This window comes from Centruroides sculpturatus, unplaced genomic scaffold (genome assembly GCF_000671375.1).
Source record: "Centruroides sculpturatus isolate CEXI.00-Female unplaced genomic scaffold, Cexi_2.0 scaffold338, whole genome shotgun sequence".
Classification (NCBI taxonomy): domain Eukaryota; kingdom Metazoa; phylum Arthropoda; class Arachnida; order Scorpiones; family Buthidae; genus Centruroides; species Centruroides sculpturatus.
Window position 1 is genome coordinate 192,690 of NW_019384628.1, and position 23,469 is coordinate 216,158.

General features: G+C 29.3%; 1 protein-coding gene across 1 annotated transcript in view; it reads left to right on the top strand.

Annotated features, from left to right (window-relative positions):
• LOC111625661 (serine/threonine-protein kinase Nek8-like) overlaps positions 1–23,147 on the top strand; it is a 35,293-nt gene extending 12,146 nt beyond the window's left edge. The window contains exons 6-16 of the mRNA XM_023368873.1: positions 5,550–5,726; positions 11,713–11,762; positions 12,466–12,547; positions 12,638–12,849; positions 12,929–12,987; positions 13,069–13,256; positions 22,000–22,049; positions 22,221–22,302; positions 22,393–22,604; positions 22,684–22,742; positions 22,824–23,147. Of these exons, the coding sequence (XP_023224641.1) occupies positions 5,550–5,726; positions 11,713–11,762; positions 12,466–12,547; positions 12,638–12,849; positions 12,929–12,987; positions 13,069–13,256; positions 22,000–22,049; positions 22,221–22,302; positions 22,393–22,604; positions 22,684–22,742; positions 22,824–23,026 (1,374 nt within the window). The 3' untranslated portion in view covers positions 23,027–23,147. The remainder of the gene's footprint in view (positions 1–5,549; positions 5,727–11,712; positions 11,763–12,465; positions 12,548–12,637; positions 12,850–12,928; positions 12,988–13,068; positions 13,257–21,999; positions 22,050–22,220; positions 22,303–22,392; positions 22,605–22,683; positions 22,743–22,823) is intronic.
• Positions 23,148–23,469: the final 322 nt, after the last annotated feature.

A 23,469-nucleotide genomic window follows, 5' to 3' on the forward strand; every position in this document is an offset into this window, starting at 1 on the left:
TATTATAATCATTGAAAAATCTCAAGATATCATCAACACTAATGAATATAAATTAAAATTGTACCAGTTATCTTCACAAATTATCCTAATATTTTAAAAATTCGTAGGCATTTAATTGTGCTTATTTTGTATTTACATAAGAATGACGAAATTCGTTTATATCTTTGTTGTTGTTTTATTAATATCAAATAGTGTAATGTTATAAACTATCATTTAGTTATTTTAGATTACATCAAGAACTGAAACATTTTATTCAGTTGTTGATAGGATTATATATTACTTAATATTCTGTCTTACCTTGAAATGAAATGATATCATTTTCCTCTATGTACTTGTACTAAGATTCTATTATTATTAAAAACAGTGTCAGAATAATTTACTCAAAATAATAATAATATTTAGTTCTTTTTGTGTGTACTAACAATTTCAATTAGTAAATGTAATATTCACATTGGTTGCTTTATTAGAATATTATTTCTGAAAAACACAGAATAATGGAAAGATTTTGGACAGTCAAAAGTTTAGTTTTAATGGCAAAAAGCATAATATAAAACATTTGAATGAATATGAAATATTCTCTCAAAGAATTTGGAATCAAATTTTTTTGAAGTTTCAGAATGAACAATTTATATTATTGTAATTTCCACTTGTGTGAAATTGTTGAAAATAAGCAATTTTTTAATACTTTAATCAAAATATAGTTATTTTGATTAAATTGAAGAAGAAAAAGTCCTGGAAAGTCAGGGATTTTTATTAGTGTTTGGAAAAAGTCAGGGACTTTGTCTCCTTGGCTACCTTGTTGATTCTTTTTATCTATATATATAAAAATGAATGTATGTCTGTGTGTGTGTCTGTGTGTCTGTCTTATGTCCTTCATGCATTACCACACCGTTTATCCGATTGCCATGAAACTTTGGGAAGTTGTTTAATATACTCTCACGCAGGTTTGTGGCATAGTACGATTGCCATAAAACTTAGGAAAGTTTTTTAATACACTCCCGCGAAGGTTTCTGGCATAATACATTTAACCCACGATAGATGGCGCGCGTTTATACGAGTGTATCGAGACAGTGTGTTCGATCGATTTCAAATTGTGAAGACCATTTCCCCCTATTTCAAAAAATATCTCTATATATGCATTTGTGAACTGTTATTTACGATATTTGTAATAATTTTTGTTTAATCACTTTATTTCAACTTTTTTTTGCTAATTATGTATTCGCTCGAACTTCGTTAAAACCTTAACTGTACCCCGAACAACAACCGAAGTTGTAGGAAGAAATTCGCGTATTTTACCGATCTAGGTATCCCCCTTTTCCAAATTTTAATATCGACTCAAAATAATTTAAAAAGACAAATTACAATAAAACGGTTTATTATCCAACTATCAGAAATTTCACAACATGCCAAGGAAGAGAGGAAGGAGCAATTAAATAATTAAAATTATAAAGGATTAAAAAAAATATATAAAAATGGGGAATATCGCACTTCTGACAATCGCTGCAAGTGTGTGGGCTAAATTTGGAGAATCCGTGCTTCTCGCATGGACAACTGTATGTGGCCGGCTCACGCGTCGGAAAACCTTCCGATTTATTCGTGTACGCACCAGACGGAAAAACAAAAAATATCGTGTATCCACAAGCACTCCAATAAATAAATAGAATTGAAACGACACTTTGAAATGTTTTCCCGATGAAAATGAATAATAATAATAAGTTTCAATAAAAATAATAAAATGTAAATTGAATTTTATCATAACGAGTTTGCTTGAATTTCCTTTCTTCTGAGATCGCAGCAATGCGCGACGGGTAAGCAAGTTCACAATAAAGTAGACCAAGTATACCATCTGCAGACAGCAAGAAGTAATGTAGTACAATGTAGCTTATGAAAAGGCATGCAGAATATTTTCAGGACCCAAATTTCCCCAAAAATTATTGCATACAAAATAAAACCATAATTTATAAGCCAATTAATAATTACTAGTACATAGTTTGGAAAATTCAAATTAAATCATATACAAGTAAGTAGGCTTATCATACAATTTTCCCTGCAACACTAAACTGATAAGTTAATAAATATTTTAGATTAAAAGAATGTTTTAATTTAAGCACATGTTTTCATCATCATAGGATAGAATATACAATTATAAACTTAATGCAATATGTTGATTTATAGAAATAAAATTGAATTCAGTGCCATCCCTCCTGCAAGATTTCCAGGTGTTGCATTGCCTTCTCCCATACATCTATCCACTCAGATACTTAACTTCTTTATTTGATATCATTGAAAGCATTATCCAAAATCACTGAAAATTTTGCACATTGTGTGGTGCCAAATAGTAGAAATTTTCTTGTCCAGGTGATAGAGGTAGTTCGAATAGCAGATTTTCTTGACAATGTGTGATCCACAGATCCCTGTGGTCTAGGCAAATATATTGATAGGAAACTATGCAAATTAGATAAATGGCACATTAAAATTTATTAACCAGGTCTACCAGAAAGTGAAGTTTGAGAAACACTAGGTTAATGCATGCCATTGGGGTATTTTGTTCTTAAAGACATGTAATTAATACAGTTTTTTAAAAACTGGAAGAAGTTTTTCTTTTACAATTTAAACAAAGATGTACTGTTGATAATAAGAATATTAAAACCATTACAGTGAAATGTTGGCATATTGTGTGAGGTATGTATAATAGAAATTTGTAGAATACACAAGTGCTATTCATCAATTTTTTTTGTTACTATACCTAAAGACCAAATTCTTAACCAGTTTGTTAAACTTTGCAAACCATATCAAATGAGTTAATTTTAATTTTTACATCAAATTATAAATAAAAAAAGTATATTGAAGCTACAAAATTGTCTTCATGTTCATTCTTTTTTTACCTCTATGTACTTTTATTGATTTCTGTTTTTATCCTTGTCTACTTTGGACTTTGTGTATTAATAGGACTTATTACACTAGTGTAGTTTCCTATAGCAAATAGAGAACTCAGTCAGAAAAATCAAAACAAAATATCTTTATTTTCACGTGTACACTCTGTTTTTGTTTTGTGTACTTGTGTTTTTGTGTTGTACTGATGGTTCTTCTTTGGCAGGTTTACAGTAACTTTCTGTAACAAATTTTTATAAATGAATATATCAATATAGACATAAAATATCCATAAAACAGTTCTTAACATAATTTTATGTCAGAACCCTGTTAATGTTAATGTGTTCTATTGTTAAACAGAACACAAAGACAATTTTGTAGCTTTGACATATTTTATATTTATATTTTATTTATCAAAATACATTCCATCAGTCAAAATTTAATTTTAATTTTTACATTTTTTTTACTTATTATTCTATTGCATTGTAAGATTGTATTTTAAAATCAATCAAAATCAGACCTTATAAATTGTAATCACTTTGTGTTTTTTTTTTATTTTTTTTTATTTTGTTTAATGTTTATGTAATTACAGTAGAGCATCGATTATCCGACCACCCTCAATCAACCGTCACATCGGTTAACCGACCGTTCTAGTCGGCAAATTCAAATGTCCGCTAGTGATGTGGCGCTACAATATTTGGCTATGTCTTGGCTACTTTAACATTATATTTACGTGTTTTAGCTGGCAACACTGGCTCGACCATGAAAGGGGGCCAGGATTTAAATGAGGCTTAACTTTCTAATTTTTAATGATACAATAACGACGATTATTATTTTAAAAAATTTTTGTTATGCTTAACATTGATGAAAATTCAACGCAAAGTAGGTTAATATCGATATACTAATATACTAATTACATGGGATATACTAATATACTATACTAATAATGTATTTTTTCATATTTTTCGGTTATCTGTTTTTTCAGTTATCCGATCAACCCCAGTCCCCAATTGAGTCGGATAATCGAGGCTCTACTGTATTACATACATTTACTTCTTTTTGCTGATAGTGCAAATTAATTTTAAAAACTAATATCATTTATGTGAAGAATTATAAAATGCATTTTGCAATGCTCTCCTCTCTGAGAGCGCATTGCAAAATGCCAGGGGATCAAACTAAGTCCCAAATATAATATATGGCAATATCAATTGTCATTTGTAAATTTTAACACAGATGTATTAATTATGCAGTATTGTGAATTTTGGAGAAAAGTCTGTAATATTCTTAATAATCGAACATCAATTAAAAATTTTTTTGAAATATTTTGACTCTATGAATCTCTCACAATTACCTTTTACACTCTCAGTTTTACAACAGATGTTAATGAACTGATAAAAAAAATTATAAAGTACAAAAAATGATAAATAATTTTAATTTAAAAGGTATTATTTATCATTATTTTCCCAGTTGATTAATATTTTATAATAAAGTTTGGAAAATTTATTAAGAGATAAATTTAATAAATACATACATTTGTACATGGATTATGCAAGATTTGTTAATGAATAATAAATAATGGCTCTTTATTTTTATTCAAAGCCACATGGATTTATGGTTGTGGATTAATAACAGGATAAACAATTTTAATTTAATAAAACATTTTATTTTTAATTTTAATTATTCAGCAATTATAAAAATTATGTAACTGTCAATTAGAAAAAATAACTAATTTAAAAATTGAAGAAGCAATAGCATATTTGCATAGTAGGTCATATGCTGTTTTATTTTGTCAATGTGATGTACTATAATGGACATAAAGGTTGGCAATTTGTACAAAGTTGTTCAGGGAAAGTCATGGAATTTAAAACAAAGATTTGAGTAAGAACCCTGTATATAGTAGTATTGTTTTAACTACATGGCAGTGCATAATTGTTCCTAATGAAACTAAAACAATTATTGCTTCTAACCTTTCAATTATTGATGCATACTTGAGCTATCAAATTCAATTTAGTTAGACAGGACAGAACTGATCAATAATTGAAAGGTTGGTGATAGTGTTTGTTTCATCTCTTGTATCACAAGCAATTGCTTAATGATGCCACAACAAAGGGGGACCTGCAAAAAACAGTTAACACGGAATAATCAAATAATTTTTTTCCTTCCTAATAGTTGCATATAACAAGTCACTATAAGTATTATTCTTTCAAATTTAATTTGCCCTACGGACACAGAGAGGGCCTTTTGTGTGACCCATTGTGGGTTTGACCAGACCCACAATGGGGCAACTGGGTGGTGAGGGATGAGGCATCTCAGAATAATTTCTAAGATTTTTTAATTACCTAATTAAATTCCAGGCAGGTGATGCTTTAACTGCCTTGACCATCCAACCAGTACCACCATTCATTTGTAATGCAGTTGCACTGTTTGTATTTATGAAGGTGACAAGATAATTCTCACTCACTAAGTTGATACACCTACCCAATTAAAACATGCGAGATGTACCAAAATGTTTCACAGGGGGCAAACTGATTGTGAAACTGGCACAGGTTTAAGGAAATAAGAACATATGAACTTGAGAATATATTTCAATAAGTAACTAAAAAATGTTAGAGAAAATGAATTTGTTAATGATATTTGTTTTTATAATAAATAATTTATTATATTTTCTTTAATTTCAGGAAGTTTTATATTATTTCTCTCAAATAGTTTTGGCTCTACATCACGTCCATTCTCAACAAATTCTTCACAGAGATTTAAAATCTCATAATATTCTTTTAAGTGAAAAAAAGAATGTCATTAAAATAGGTGATTTTGGAATATCAAAAATTTTGAGCAGCAAAAGTAAAGCTTATACAGTAAGTTATATATATATATATATATATTTACTAATTTTTTTAGTATGAATTTTGCATATTAATATTAAACTGGTCTCAAATTTTTAATTCTGATTTCTGACACATGGATAGAAATAAAAGAAATGGTAATGTAAATTTCTGAAAAATTGATGTAATATAATGTATCTAAATTTCCATTTGGGATGTTTATATTTAGTTTATTAGGGAAGTAACTTTAAAAATATCCAAAGTCAATAAACTAACTTGAAAAACAAAATAATACTTTATAATTGACCAGCAGATGAGCCTGGCGTTGCCCGGGCAAAAAACAACAACAAAGATTAAGATTATTAGATTATTTTGTACTTCTAATCCTTCTAGTAGCCTGGGAACTTGTGGGTGTTTTAGCAGCAGCAGTGTCATTCTATGGTATAAACATTAAATTCCTATTACAAATAAAAATAATAATATACTGAATTTCTCATGGTGTACCTACTAAAATGCAGCTAAAAATGCAAAAAACTGCATCAAATAATAATATACTAAATTTATTGTTAATTTAAATAATAGGTAGGGTGCCCCTAGTGGCCATTTTTGGCATACAGTGACAGAAAGAAAGAATCCTTTTTTTTTTCAGCTTTACATAATTAGATTTGTGTGTCTTTCTCTGCCTAAAGAACTGCCAAAATCAGTTAAGTTTTCATTATAATTTATAATTTTAATATATTAACAAACTTTGTGATTGTTAAAGTTTGTTAAGGTACTAAATATTCATATTAAATTTGAACATATGAAAACATCCATCTGAAAGTAGAAATTGAATCCATGTTCTGGCAAAACAACAACACTTTGTCAAACTGTGATTGTTTGAGTTTGACAAAGTGTTGTTTTGTCAGAGCATGGTTAAATCCATGCTCTGATAAAACAAACCATTTCTCCTTCAGCATGGATGTTTTTATATGTTGGATTTTAAGGAGGTTTATTATTTAAGAAACAAGTAATGCAACCAAAGTATAATGTTGCTTCCTATTAAATCCACTTCTTTATCTGTTTATAATTTAAGAGTATTAGGATGTAGTAATTCAAAGTTGATCTAAATTCTAAAAGTAAAGACAGTGGTGTCTTTACTTTGAATTTAATTCATTCCATGAATCATTTGAAATTCAAATTAATTTTTTCCATTAGAAATAATTGAAAGTCAATTAATCCATTCTTGATCCTAAACTGCTGTTTTAGTTTATTGAAATGGGTATTGTTAATACCTATAGAGAAACTTGAAACAGCAAATACACATAATTTAAGGTAAAAATAACACATTGAAATGACCTAATAATAAATTAAAATGTGAAAATAAATAAATAAAATACATGAATAATGTATAATAAAATGAAAATTGCATTTACTAGTTGTATAAAATGACAAAGTCAATGGTATATATGTCTGCACATGTAGATTATACACTTCCATCTGGGACACATATACAATACAGTACACTTTCATGCTTCACAATGTTGTTTTCACCTCAATTGTTTATATTACAACTCTTCTTGTGATCTTTTTTTGCTTCCTCAAGCCTCTAGGATGCAATGGTTAATAAGTAAAAGTTATATTGGGTTGAATAAAAAGTTTTGCCATATTTTAGACAGCTGCTACTTAACACAGACATATGATAAATTTCACAACTGTTATAATTATAACTTATTATTGCTAATGTGAGATTGTATTCTTTGTTCAGAGCTTATTTTAAACTTTTTATTCACATTTATTTGAATAAAGTAGAGTTGAAATTTCTACTGATCAAAAGCATATCAGACATGTTCTGCTTTGAGTTTCAGAAAGGATATAATGTTGTACAAATAGTAATATATAATATGTATGGGGAAGATGCACCTACACTTTGAACATGTCAAATGTGGTTTTAAGTTCCATTCTGGAAATTTTGAACTAAAGGATACAAAATGTACATGGTGCTCAAAAGCTGTCAACAAAAAAGAATTGTAGGAAGATTTTGTTAAAAATCACCTATAACCCACAATCTATATAACCAAATGCACTAAAATTAAAGCAAAGAAGGCCCCAAAAACTAGTGTTACCACCTGTCTGGTTTCACCTGGACAGTCCGGGAATCGACTCACTGTCCATTTTTTTTTTTTTCTTGTACAATTTGTATTCATACACGTCTCCAATATCCAATAGAGCTAAGTCATCTGTAATTGTTTTTTCTTAATTTAGTTACTTACATTACTCCCACCCAAGTCTCCCTAGTCCCTCCCTGTAACTGATTTAGAACCGGCATGCATTGCATGTTATTCTTCGCAATGCAGAATGACATTGCACATGCGTCAGGAACTTCTGTTTGAACAAACCTCATCTGCCATCTGGGTCAACGATTTTGAAAAGGTGGCAGCACTACCAAAAACATTGAGTGTGACTTGAGAGTGAAAGATGACTTTGATACACAACAGATAGTGTTTACACTTTGAATAAATGTTTTCATTGTGTATGCAGTTTGAACTCATGAAGCATTCAAAGTTAGAGTTGCTTGAAGTATGAGGTAGCACAATACAATGAAACCTTTCCATGTGACCACTCTAAGCTAACTACCCTTTTACATAAACAGATTGTTTTTTAAAACAGAATTTTTATTCCACAAGATTTGTTGTTTTTAATCCTGCTTTAGCTAACCACCTCTTTACCCATCAAAACCAAAGACAACATAAACTCATAATCTTTTTTGTGTGAAATATCTTTTCTGAGGCATCCGGTTTTGTCATCCCAGATGGGATGATAAAATTGAAACTATGGCCAGTACAGTGTTTGGTAAATTCACTGTTGTTCATGTGTAAAAGTTTGTCTCGATCTTCTTTCCCACTCCAGTGTCCAACAGTTGTCTCTGGAAGTAAATTTATAATAATTAACAGATATTCAATGTTTCGATATGTTTATGAAAGTTAGTAATTCAAAAATCATCTCATCCAATTATTGTTAGATCATTTGTAAAATATATATATGAAGCAATAAAAAATTATTTTTTGTTAAAAGAAAACATTACTACAGTATATAAAAATACATTTTTAAACATTATATACTATAATAGGGTGTTCACTTTGGACGAGACATTTCTGAACTGTTGGATACACAGCGTTGGGCATATTTCATGGTTTCAAGGTCACTAGGGCACCATAGATATTTTTCTTTGTTGATATGTTAAAGCTTTGGTGTATGTAGTCATTCCAGATATAGAAAAATTTAGAGAGAATGTCATTTGTAATTGAATGCATCATTTTACAGATGTTAGAAAATTATGTAGAGAGCTTGACTATTTCCTTCACGTACTACATGTCACAAGATGTTCATATGTTGTTAATTTGTTAATTTACCAATACGAATAAAAATTTTGTAATAAATTGTAATCAGGATAATCATATATGGCTGTCCTGTACATTTTTATGAAAAGTAATTAACATTGTAGATGGAGAATTGAGAAATTAACATTTTTTTAAGATAAAACTCTTATATCATTAATAGCTCATTAACAAGAATTTGTAACATTTTTGTTGTTGATAAAAAGCAAATGAATACTTAGCATTTTTATCTATAATAGTAGCATAGAGATTCTTCTACCAAGTGATTAATTGAAAGGCATGCCAAACTCATGAGTGGTAGTGTAAGATTCAGCAATGTGACAAGCTGGCTGTGAATGTTACTGCCTTGCTACACATCATAAGAAACACTAAAATTTTGAATATTTATTTAGTGAGGACCTGAGAGATAACATTTGAAACTCTATATAAATAATAAGCTCTACTCTTAATTTTATAATGCCAAAATCTGATTTGTTTTATATAAACAAGAACTGTAAAATAATTGAGCTTTTTCATATAATTGTAGAATTTGCTTCTAAGCATTCCCGTATATCTTGAAAAAAATTTTTTTCTCATATAGACACTAAGGACTTCTGCTTATTAAAGTTATTAAACATAAATATTTGGAGAAATAGATGATTTGGATATTTTCACATTAACTGTGTCACTTTATTGTTTGATCATTTTCCTTCATATAATTGTCCACTGTAAAATTCTCTGTTCAGAAATATAAAACATTTCTAGTTATTCAAATACTTCACTACACTTAGAAATAGATGGCATATAGCAGCAACTTCTTCATACTTCTTGATACAAAATACTAAGTACAAAATATTAGGTAATCAAAGGATGAACCCTGTGAGTTCATCCTTTGATTACCTAATATTTTGTACTTAGTAGTAATATCTGATTTACAATGATCAAAATTAATTTTTATTGCATTTGTTAATTTTCTAAATATAATTGTAATATTTACATATTACAGTTATATTTACTTGTACTTACACTATATATTTAAGGTCTGTTTCATATTTATCTGAAAACCTATCAATACCAACTTAATAATGAAATTGGTGCATTTTTTAAATCCAATTTATACAAAACAGTGACTGTTACATTGGCAATGCCCAAGTTAGGACCAACACCATCTGTGACTTTAGGTGCATGAGAACTTTCTGAATAATTATCACGCAACTGGTCACATATGAGGGAATGAATGGGCTTGGGGCAGGAAAGGGAGTTGAGAGATGGCACACCACAAATGATGCATTCCATTATGCATTTAACCCTAAAACAATAAATATTTCTATTTTAAGAATGTAAAATTTACAAAGAAAAATGGAAATAGAGGGAAGGGAGAGAGTAAACATTTATGCACTCCTATCTGAGAGAGAATGTTTACAATTGCACAAGTGGATTGATAAATACTTGGATCTGTAATGTTTGATTGGACATCTGGAAGAGGGGAAAGCTTAGGTGTGATGAGTTTTGAATCCAAACGTCCGGAAAATGTAATATCCATGACGATTGTTTGTAGTTTGTTGCAGCTAAGGTCCAATGAAAATCAGGAAGATTGGCAGTGGAACACAGTGGCTATGAGCACACACTTCAAAAATGGGCAGGCAAAGTCTCTCCGACCTTCTTTTCCCTTTCTTTTTATTTGAGATCTCCCCCACTATACTGATGCTCCAATTTGGTGAGATAATTGGCAGTTAATCCAATCTCCAATTTTTTTGTGAGATTTCATTTGATGAGTAGTTTTTATTTGGAGGATGTGTCATCCACAAAAAAAATGTTAATTGTTGGAAAATCTTGCAAACTTCCTCTGTTGAATTTGTCAGTTCAAGTCTAAATAAAATAATCTTATATAATTTTTATGCAAAAATATAAATAAATAAAGATTAAGATCATTGAAATTACAAAAATACTAGCCCAGGTTCTCACAAAACATTTATTTACTAAGGTTTAACTTAATATAATAAATGATTAAGAAAAAAAAAAACATATAGTACTTTTGCTTTACAAATATCAAAAACAGAAATGTATCAAAATAAACTGTTTCAAATTTACCCAGACAGTTACTACTTTCCACAAATTAAACTAAAATATGACAATATTATGTACGTAATGTGCAAATTAGAGGCAGCTATCCTAAGGATCTGTGTATGAACTGCAGTTTTAAATATGGGGAGAACAAAAATTTTATTCCTTTATGAACAGGGACCAATTGATCTATATAAATCAGCAGGAAAATCAGTAATGGAAATTGTTGCACTTATTAACAGACAAAAATTAACTTAGGTGATTATTAATCATGATGATAGAGAAAGGACATTTTAAAAAGGAAGACAGGACCCAAACCTAAACTGATATCTTGGACATGTAGACAAATAGTGTTGAGTTATGCCAAAAAATTGATAGGAATTCCTCAATAGGAAATTAAAGAAGGAAATAGACTTGCCTTGAATGCATATAATTATATAGAGGGCTTGGCGTTAATTGTCTATTCTAAAATACAGAAAGAAAGGTACTTAACATCAATACAAACAAGGAAGATATAATTGGGCTATAAATCAATATGTTATATGTTACTAATTAATTTGTAATAAGATATATTTGAATTATGTTTTTCAAAATTTTAGGTTGTTGGAACGCCTTGTTATATTTCGCCCGAGCTCTGTGAAGGAAAACCGTATCTTTAACATATAAATGAAAATACATGAGCTGGAGCAATGAATGGATTGAAATACTGTTTAGTGATGAGAAGAAGTTTAATCTGTATGGCTCGGATTGTTGTGCCTATTACTGACATGATTTAAGAAAACAGCAAGAGATATTTTTAAATCATGGATCAATGATGATATGGGATGGTTTTGCCTCTAACAGAACAACAGAATTAGCATTTATAGCCCAGAAAATGAATTCAGAGGATTACCAAAACATGCTCTGTGATCATTTAGCAGAAGCTGACCCATTATTGTTGCTCAAATTGGACTTTCCAGCAGGACAATGCACCTATACACAACTCAAAATCTACAAAATCATGGTTCAAAAACAATAATATAAAAGTTATAAACTGGCCTGCAAGAAGTGTAGATAAATATGAAAACAGACCTTATGTTACTAATTAATTTGTAATAAGATATATTTGAATTATGTTTTTCAAAATTTTAGGTTGTTGGAACGCCTTGTTATATTTCGCCCGAGCTCTGTGAAGGAAAACCGTATCTTTAACATATAAATAGAAATATTATTAGATTTATAATTATAAATTTATTAAATGAAATTAGTAATTTAATGTTATTTGCAATTTCTAAATAATTCCTATAAAAATATTTGTAACTGGTATTTAGTCCTATTTACTATAATTATGCATTTATCTTGACCAAAGCAAGATATAATCAAAAAAGTGATATTTGGGCTCTTGGTTGCACTCTGTATGAATTATTAACTTTAAAACGACCTTTTGAAGCAACCGTGAGTAATTATATGAAGATTTTTAGTAATTTATATTTAGTAAGATTAATTATTAATTAAAATATATATTTATTTGATTCTTGTCTGCAGAATTTGCCCGCACTTGTGATGAAAATAATTCGCGGCTCTTTCGCTCCTGTAGCCGAACACTACAGTAAAGAGTTGCGGAAACTTCTCCTGACTCTGCTCGACACGGATCCAAATAAACGTCCAACAATCAATCAAATAATGGCGTATCCAATTATGATAACTCCCATTTTTAGTCTATACGTTACAATTGGTTCTTTATCAAGTATTGGAAAGTAAATTTAATCATTTTTGTTTTTTCTCTGGATTTCATTTAATTTTCTTTTACTAATGTATTAATTATTTCTGTTATAGAAATAATTCTTCTAAACAAAATGCAATTAAACAAGCTGGAAGTGTTACAGATAATTTAGGTAAAGAAACTGTTATTTTATTTATTATTAAATATAAGTTTTCAAATTAATTATTTTTCTTTGATAATTTTTATTCATAAGACTGTTCTGCACATAATGCAAAATATATGTCTCAGATGTCTTCCTCACGAATCTATTGTTGGGGTGACAGTGTTTTGACTCCATTTCTTCTTCCTCTTCCTATGTCTGATACCGAAATAACAACTGTGGCAATAGGAGAAAACCAGAAAGTTGGGATAACAAAAAATGGTTTACTTATATCTTGGGAGGTAAATTTACAATAATAAACTGTAATAAATCTTTGCAAAACACAGAATTTTAATAAATGGAAAATTTTGAATGCAAATTAGAGAAATGTATTTAGAGAAACTTATTTCTAAAAATAGAATAATAATTGAGCATTGAATTTTTTGCGACATTGTCACAATGCCAGGCTGCAATTTTTAATCATTTTCTTAATTTATTTAATTTAAAATACTGTATATGTTCTTCGTTACAAATTAGTAGTGTCTTGCCCCATACATCTTACTTTTCCTGATAACAACAGTATCATGCCAGTGAACTATCTAACTCCATTCGGGGAAAAATTTTGAATTGAAATCACTTGACTTCCCTCTAGACTGGAAATACTTATACAGGGTGAGTTTTTTTTATCTTGAGACAATGAAGTAACTTAAATGGATCTCATTATTTTGGAAAAATAAAAACTCACTTTGTATAGTTAATTGAGGCCTACTGCACCTAAGCTTTTCATATCTGGACTTGACTTTCATCTATCTAACACTGTTCTCAAGATTAAGGATGANGGATCAAACTAAGTCCCAAATATAATATATGGCAATATCAATTGTCATTTGTAAATTTTAACACAGATGTATTAATTATGCAGTATTGTGAATTTTGGAGAAAAGTCTGTAATATTCTTAATAATCGAACATCGATTAAAAATTTTTTTGAAATATTTTGACTCTATGAATCTCTCACAATTACCTTTTACACTCTCAGTTTTACAACAGATGTTAATGAACTGATAAAAAAAATTATAAAGTACAAAAAATGATAAATAATTTTAATTTAAAAGGTATTATTTATCATTATTTTCCCAGTTGATTAATATTTTATAATAAAGTTTGGAAAATTTATTAAGAGATAAATTTAATAAATACATACATTTGTACATGGATTATGCAAGATTTGTTAATGAATAATAAATAATGGCTCTTTATTTTTATTCAAAGCCACATGGATTTATGGTTGTGGATTAATAACAGGATAAACAATTTTAATTTAATAAAACATTTTATTTTTAATTTTAATTATTCAGCAATTATAAAAATTATGTAACTGTCAATTAGAAAAAATAACTAATTTAAAAATTGAAGAAGCAATAGCATATTTGCATAGTAGGTCATATGCTGTTTTATTTTGTCAATGTGATGTACTATAATGGACATAAAGGTTGGCAATTTGTACAAAGTTGTTCAGGGAAAGTCATGGAATTTAAAACAAAGATTTGAGTAAGAACCCTGTATATAGTAGTATTGTTTTAACTACATGGCAGTGCATAATTGTTCCTAATGAAACTAAAACAATTATTGCTTCTAACCTTTCAATTATTGATGCATACTTGAGCTATCAAATTCAATTTAGTTAGACAGGACAGAACTGATCAATAATTGAAAGGTTGGTGATAGTGTTTGTTTCATCTCTTGTATCACAAGCAATTGCTTAATGATGCCACAACAAAGGGGGACCTGCAAAAAACAGTTAACACGGAATAATCAAATAATTTTTTTCCTTCCTAATAGTTGCATATAACAAGTCACTATAAGTATTATTCTTTCAAATTTAATTTGCCCTACGGACACAGAGAGGGCCTTTTGTGTGACCCATTGTGGGTTTGACCAGACCCACAATGGGGCAACTGGGTGGTGAGGGATGAGGCATCTCAGAATAATTTCTAAGATTTTTTAATTACCTAATTAAATTCCAGGCAGGTGATGCTTTAACTGCCTTGACCATCCAACCAGTACCACCATTCATTTGTAATGCAGTTGCACTGTTTGTATTTATGAAGGTGACAAGATAATTCTCACTCACTAAGTTGATACACCTACCCAATTAAAACATGCGAGATGTACCAAAATGTTTCACAGGGGGCAAACTGATTGTGAAACTGGCACAGGTTTAAGGAAATAAGAACATATGAACTTGAGAATATATTTCAATAAGTAACTAAAAAATGTTAGAGAAAATGAATTTGTTAATGATATTTGTTTTTATAATAAATAATTTATTATATTTTCTTTAATTTCAGGAAGTTTTATATTATTTCTCTCAAATAGTTTTGGCTCTACATCACGTCCATTCTCAACAAATTCTTCACAGAGATTTAAAATCTCATAATATTCTTTTAAGTGAAAAAAAGAATGTCATTAAAATAGGTGATTTTGGAATATCAAAAATTTTGAGCAGCAAAAGTAAAGCTTATACAGTAAGTTATATATATATATATATATATTTACTAATTTTTTTAGTATGAATTTTGCATATTAATATTAAACTGGTCTCAAATTTTTAATTCTGATTTCTGACACATGGATAGAAATAAAAGAAATGGTAATGTAAATTTCTGAAAAATTGATGTAATATAATGTATCTAAATTTCCATTTGGGATGTTTATATTTAGTTTATTAGGGAAGTAACTTTAAAAATATCCAAAGTCAATAAACTAACTTGAAAAACAAAATAATACTTTATAATTGACCAGCAGATGAGCCTGGCGTTGCCCGGGCAAAAAACAACAACAAAGATTAAGATTATTAGATTATTTTGTACTTCTAATCCTTCTAGTAGCCTGGGAACTTGTGGGTGTTTTAGCAGCAGCAGTGTCATTCTATGGTATAAACATTAAATTCCTATTACAAATAAAAATAATAATATACTGAATTTCTCATGGTGTACCTACTAAAATGCAGCTAAAAATGCAAAAAACTGCATCAAATAATAATATACTAAATTTATTGTTAATTTAAATAATAGGTAGGGTGCCCCTAGTGGCCATTTTTGGCATACAGTGACAGAAAGAAAGAATCCTTTTTTTTTTCAGCTTTACATAATTAGATTTGTGTGTCTTTCTCTGCCTAAAGAACTGCCAAAATCAGTTAAGTTTTCATTATAATTTATAATTTTAATATATTAACAAACTTTGTGATTGTTAAAGTTTGTTAAGGTACTAAATATTCATATTAAATTTGAACATATGAAAACATCCATCTGAAAGTAGAAATTGAATCCATGTTCTGGCAAAACAACAACACTTTGTCAAACTGTGATTGTTTGAGTTTGACAAAGTGTTGTTTTGTCAGAGCATGGTTAAATCCATGCTCTGATAAAACAAACCATTTCTCCTTCAGCATGGATGTTTTTATATGTTGGATTTTAAGGAGGTTTATTATTTAAGAAACAAGTAATGCAACCAAAGTATAATGTTGCTTCCTATTAAATCCACTTCTTTATCTGTTTATAATTTAAGAGTATTAGGATGTAGTAATTCAAAGTTGATCTAAATTCTAAAAGTAAAGACAGTGGTGTCTTTACTTTGAATTTAATTCATTCCATGAATCATTTGAAATTCAAATTAATTTTTTCCATTAGAAATAATTGAAAGTCAATTAATCCATTCTTGATCCTAAACTGCTGTTTTAGTTTATTGAAATGGGTATTGTTAATACCTATAGAGAAACTTGAAACAGCAAATACACATAATTTAAGGTAAAAATAACACATTGAAATGACCTAATAATAAATTAAAATGTGAAAATAAATAAATAAAATACATGAATAATGTATAATAAAATGAAAATTGCATTTACTAGTTGTATAAAATGACAAAGTCAATGGTATATATGTCTGCACATGTAGATTATACACTTCCATCTGGGACACATATACAATACAGTACACTTTCATGCTTCACAATGTTGTTTTCACCTCAATTGTTTATATTACAACTCTTCTTGTGATCTTTTTTTGCTTCCTCAAGCCTCTAGGATGCAATGGTTAATAAGTAAAAGTTATATTGGGTTGAATAAAAAGTTTTGCCATATTTTAGACAGCTGCTACTTAACACAGACATATGATAAATTTCACAACTGTTATAATTATAACTTATTATTGCTAATGTGAGATTGTATTCTTTGTTCAGAGCTTATTTTAAACTTTTTATTCACATTTATTTGAATAAAGTAGAGTTGAAATTTCTACTGATCAAAAGCATATCAGACATGTTCTGCTTTGAGTTTCAGAAAGGATATAATGTTGTACAAATAGTAATATATAATATGTATGGGGAAGATGCACCTACACTTTGAACATGTCAAATGTGGTTTTAAGTTCCATTCTGGAAATTTTGAACTAAAGGATACAAAATGTACATGGTGCTCAAAAGCTGTCAACAAAAAAGAATTGTAGGAAGATTTTGTTAAAAATCACCTATAACCCACAATCTATATAACCAAATGCACTAAAATTAAAGCAAAGAAGGCCCCAAAAACTAGTGTTACCACCTGTCTGGTTTCACCTGGACAGTCCGGGAATCGACTCACTGTCCATTTTTTTTTTTTTCTTGTACAATTTGTATTCATACACGTCTCCAATATCCAATAGAGCTAAGTCATCTGTAATTGTTTTTTCTTAATTTAGTTACTTACATTACTCCCACCCAAGTCTCCCTAGTCCCTCCCTGTAACTGATTTAGAACCGGCATGCATTGCATGTTATTCTTCGCAATGCAGAATGACATTGCACATGCGTCAGGAACTTCTGTTTGAACAAACCTCATCTGCCATCTGGGTCAACGATTTTGAAAAGGTGGCAGCACTACCAAAAACATTGAGTGTGACTTGAGAGTGAAAGATGACTTTGATACACAACAGATAGTGTTTACACTTTGAATAAATGTTTTCATTGTGTATGCAGTTTGAACTCATGAAGCATTCAAAGTTAGAGTTGCTTGAAGTATGAGGTAGCACAATACAATGAAACCTTTCCATGTGACCACTCTAAGCTAACTACCCTTTTACATAAACAGATTGTTTTTTAAAACAGAATTTTTATTCCACAAGATTTGTTGTTTTTAATCCTGCTTTAGCTAACCACCTCTTTACCCATCAAAACCAAAGACAACATAAACTCATAATCTTTTTTGTGTGAAATATCTTTTCTGAGGCATCCGGTTTTGTCATCCCAGATGGGATGATAAAATTGAAACTATGGCCAGTACAGTGTTTGGTAAATTCACTGTTGTTCATGTGTAAAAGTTTGTCTCGATCTTCTTTCCCACTCCAGTGTCCAACAGTTGTCTCTGGAAGTAAATTTATAATAATTAACAGATATTCAATGTTTCGATATGTTTATGAAAGTTAGTAATTCAAAAATCATCTCATCCAATTATTGTTAGATCATTTGTAAAATATATATATGAAGCAATAAAAAATTATTTTTTGTTAAAAGAAAACATTACTACAGTATATAAAAATACATTTTTAAACATTATATACTATAATAGGGTGTTCACTTTGGACGAGACATTTCTGAACTGTTGGATACACAGCGTTGGGCATATTTCATGGTTTCAAGGTCACTAGGGCACCATAGATATTTTTCTTTGTTGATATGTTAAAGCTTTGGTGTATGTAGTCATTCCAGATATAGAAAAATTTAGAGAGAATGTCATTTGTAATTGAATGCATCATTTTACAGATGTTAGAAAATTATGTAGAGAGCTTGACTATTTCCTTCACGTACTACATGTCACAAGATGTTCATATGTTGTTAATTTGTTAATTTACCAATACGAATAAAAATTTTGTAATAAATTGTAATCAGGATAATCATATATGGCTGTCCTGTACATTTTTATGAAAAGTAATTAACATTGTAGATGGAGAATTGAGAAATTAACATTTTTTTAAGATAAAACTCTTATATCATTAATAGCTCATTAACAAGAATTTGTAACATTTTTGTTGTTGATAAAAAGCAAATGAATACTTAGCATTTTTATCTATAATAGTAGCATAGAGATTCTTCTACCAAGTGATTAATTGAAAGGCATGCCAAACTCATGAGTGGTAGTGTAAGATTCAGCAATGTGACAAGCTGGCTGTGAATGTTACTGCCTTGCTACACATCATAAGAAACACTAAAATTTTGAATATTTATTTAGTGAGGACCTGAGAGATAACATTTGAAACTCTATATAAATAATAAGCTCTACTCTTAATTTTATAATGCCAAAATCTGATTTGTTTTATATAAACAAGAACTGTAAAATAATTGAGCTTTTTCATATAATTGTAGAATTTGCTTCTAAGCATTCCCATATATCTTGAAAAAAATTTTTTTCTCATATAGACACTAAGGACTTCTGCTTATTAAAGTTATTAAACATAAATATTTGGAGAAATAGATGATTTGGATATTTTCACATTAACTGTGTCACTTTATTGTTTGATCATTTTCCTTCATATAATTGTCCACTGTAAAATTCTCTGTTCAGAAATATAAAACATTTCTAGTTATTCAAATACTTCACTACACTTAGAAATAGATGGCATATAGCAGCAACTTCTTCATACTTCTTGATACAAAATACTAAGTACAAAATATTAGGTAATCAAAGGATGAACCCTGTGAGTTCATCCTTTGATTACCTAATATTTTGTACTTAGTAGTAATATCTGATTTACAATGATCAAAATTAATTTTTATTGCATTTGTTAATTTTCTAAATATAATTGTAATATTTACATATTACAGTTATATTTACTTGTACTTACACTATATATTTAAGGTCTGTTTCATATTTATCTGAAAACCTATCAATACCAACTTAATAATGAAATTGGTGCATTTTTTAAATCCAATTTATACAAAACAGTGACTGTTACATTGGCAATGCCCAAGTTAGGACCAACACCATCTGTGACTTTAGGTGCATGAGAACTTTCTGAATAATTATCACGCAACTGGTCACATATGAGGGAATGAATGGGCTTGGGGCAGGAAAGGGAGTTGAGAGATGGCACACCACAAATGATGCATTCCATTATGCATTTAACCCTAAAACAATAAATATTTCTATTTTAAGAATGTAAAATTTACAAAGAAAAATGGAAATAGAGGGAAGGGAGAGAGTAAACATTTATGCACTCCTATCTGAGAGAGAATGTTTACAATTGCACAAGTGGATTGATAAATACTTGGATCTGTAATGTTTGATTGGACATCTGGAAGAGGGGAAAGCTTAGGTGTGATGAGTTTTGAATCCAAACGTCCGGAAAATGTAATATCCATGACGATTGTTTGTAGTTTGTTGCAGCTAAGGTCCAATGAAAATCAGGAAGATTGGCAGTGGAACACAGTGGCTATGAGCACACACTTCAAAAATGGGCAGGCAAAGTCTCTCCGACCTTCTTTTCCCTTTCTTTTTATTTGAGATCTCCCCCACTATACTGATGCTCCAATTTGGTGAGATAATTGGCAGTTAATCCAATCTCCAATTTTTTTGTGAGATTTCATTTGATGAGTAGTTTTTATTGGGAGGATGTGTCATCCACAAAAAAAATGTTAATTGTTGGAAAATCTTGCAAACTTCCTCTGTTGAATTTGTCAGTTCAAGTCTAAATAAAATAATCTTATATAATTTTTATGCAAAAATATAAATAAATAAAGATTAAGATCATTGAAATTACAAAAATACTAGCCCAGGTTCTCACAAAACATTTATTTACTAAGGTTTAACTTAATATAATAAATGATTAAGAAAAAAAAAAACATATAGTACTTTTGCTTTACAAATATCAAAAACAGAAATGTATCAAAATAAACTGTTTCAAATTTACCCAGACAGTTACTACTTTCCACAAATTAAACTAAAATATGACAATATTATGTACGTAATGTGCAAATTAGAGGCAGCTATCCTAAGGATCTGTGTATGAACTGCAGTTTTAAATATGGGGAGAACAAAAATTTTATTCCTTTATGAACAGGGACCAATTGATCTATATAAATCAGCAGGAAAATCAGTAATGGAAATTGTTGCACTTATTAACAGACAAAAATTAACTTAGGTGATTATTAATCATGATGATAGAGAAAGGACATTTTAAAAAGGAAGACAGGACCCAAACCTAAACTGATATCTTGGACATGTAGACAAATAGTGTTGAGTTATGCCAAAAAATTGATAGGAATTCCTCAATAGGAAATTAAAGAAGGAAATAGACTTGCCTTGAATGCATATAATTATATAGAGGGCTTGGCGTTAATTGTCTATTCTAAAATACAGAAAGAAAGGTACTTAACATCAATACAAACAAGGAAGATATAATTGGGCTATAAATCAATATGTTATATGTTACTAATTAATTTGTAATAAGATATATTTGAATTATGTTTTTCAAAATTTTAGGTTGTTGGAACGCCTTGTTATATTTCGCCCGAGCTCTGTGAAGGAAAACCGTATCTTTAACATATAAATGAAAATACATGAGCTGGAGCAATGAATGGATTGAAATACTGTTTAGTGATGAGAAGAAGTTTAATCTGTATGGCTCGGATTGTTGTGCCTATTACTGACATGATTTAAGAAAACAGCAAGAGATATTTTTAAATCATGGATCAATGATGATATGGGATGGTTTTGCCTCTAACAGAACAACAGAATTAGCATTTATAGCCCAGAAAATGAATTCAGAGGATTACCAAAACATGCTCTGTGATCATTTAGCAGAAGCTGACCCATTATTGTTGCTCAAATTGGACTTTCCAGCAGGACAATGCACCTATACACAACTCAAAATCTACAAAATCATGGTTCAAAAACAATAATATAAAAGTTATAAACTGGCCTGCAAGAAGTGTAGATAAATATGAAAACAGACCTTATGTTACTAATTAATTTGTAATAAGATATATTTGAATTATGTTTTTCAAAATTTTAGGTTGTTGGAACGCCTTGTTATATTTCGCCTGAGCTCTGTGAAGGAAAACCGTATCTTTAACATATAAATAGAAATATTATTAGATTTATAATTATAAATTTATTAAATGAAATTAGTAATTTAATGTTATTTGCAATTTCTAAATAATTCCTATAAAAATATTTGTAACTGGTATTTAGTCCTATTTACTATAATTATGCATTTATCTTGACCAAAGCAAGATATAATCAAAAAAGTGATATTTGGGCTCTTGGTTGCACTCTGTATGAATTATTAACTTTAAAACGACCTTTTGAAGCAACCGTGAGTAATTATATGAAGATTTTTAGTAATTTATATTTAGTAAGATTAATTATTAATTAAAATGTATATTTATTTGATTCTTGTCTGCAGAATTTGCCCGCACTTGTGATGAAAATAATTCGCGGCTCTTTCGCTCCTGTAGCCGAACACTACAGTAAAGAGTTGCGGAAACTTCTCCTGACTCTGCTCGACACGGATCCAAATAAACGTCCAACAATCAATCAAATAATGGCGTATCCAATTATGATAACTCCCATTTTTAGTCTATACGTTACAATTGGTTCTTTATCAAGTATTGGAAAGTAAATTTAATCATTTTTGTTTTTTCTCTGGATTTCATTTAATTTTCTTTTACTAATGTATTAATTATTTCTGTTATAGAAATAATTCTTCTAAACAAAATTCAATTAAACAAGCTGGAAGTGTTACAGATAATTTAGGTAAAGAAACTGTTATTTTATTTATTATTAAATATAAGTTTTCAAATTAATTATTTTTCTTTGATAATTTTTATTCATAAGACTGTTCTGCACATAATGCAAAATATATGTCTCAGATGTCTTCCTCACGAATCTATTGTTGGGGTGACAGTGTTTTGACTCCATTTCTTCTTCCTCTTCCTATGTCTGATACCGAAATAACAACTGTGGCAATAGGAGAAAACCAGAAAGTTGGGATAACAAAAAATGGTTTACTTATATCTTGGGAGGTAAATTTACAATAATAAACTGTAATAAATCTTTGCAAAACACAGAATTTTAATAAATGGAAAATTTTGAATGCAAATTAGAGAAATGTATTTAGAGAAACTTATTTCTAAAAATAGAATAATAATTGAGCATTGAATTTTTTGCGACATTGTCACAATGCCAGGCTGCAATTTTTAATCATTTTCTTAATTTATTTAATTTAAAATACTGTATATGTTCTTCGTTACAAATTAGTAGTGTCTTGCCCCATACATCTTACTTTTCCTGATAACAACAGTATCATGCCAGTGAACTATCTAACTCCATTCGGGGAAAAATTTTGAATTGAAATCACTTGACTTCCCTCTAGACTGGAAATACTTATACAGGGTGAGTTTTTTTTATCTTGAGACAATGAAGTAACTTAAATGGATCTCATTATTTTGGAAAAATAAAAACTCACTTTGTATAGTTAATT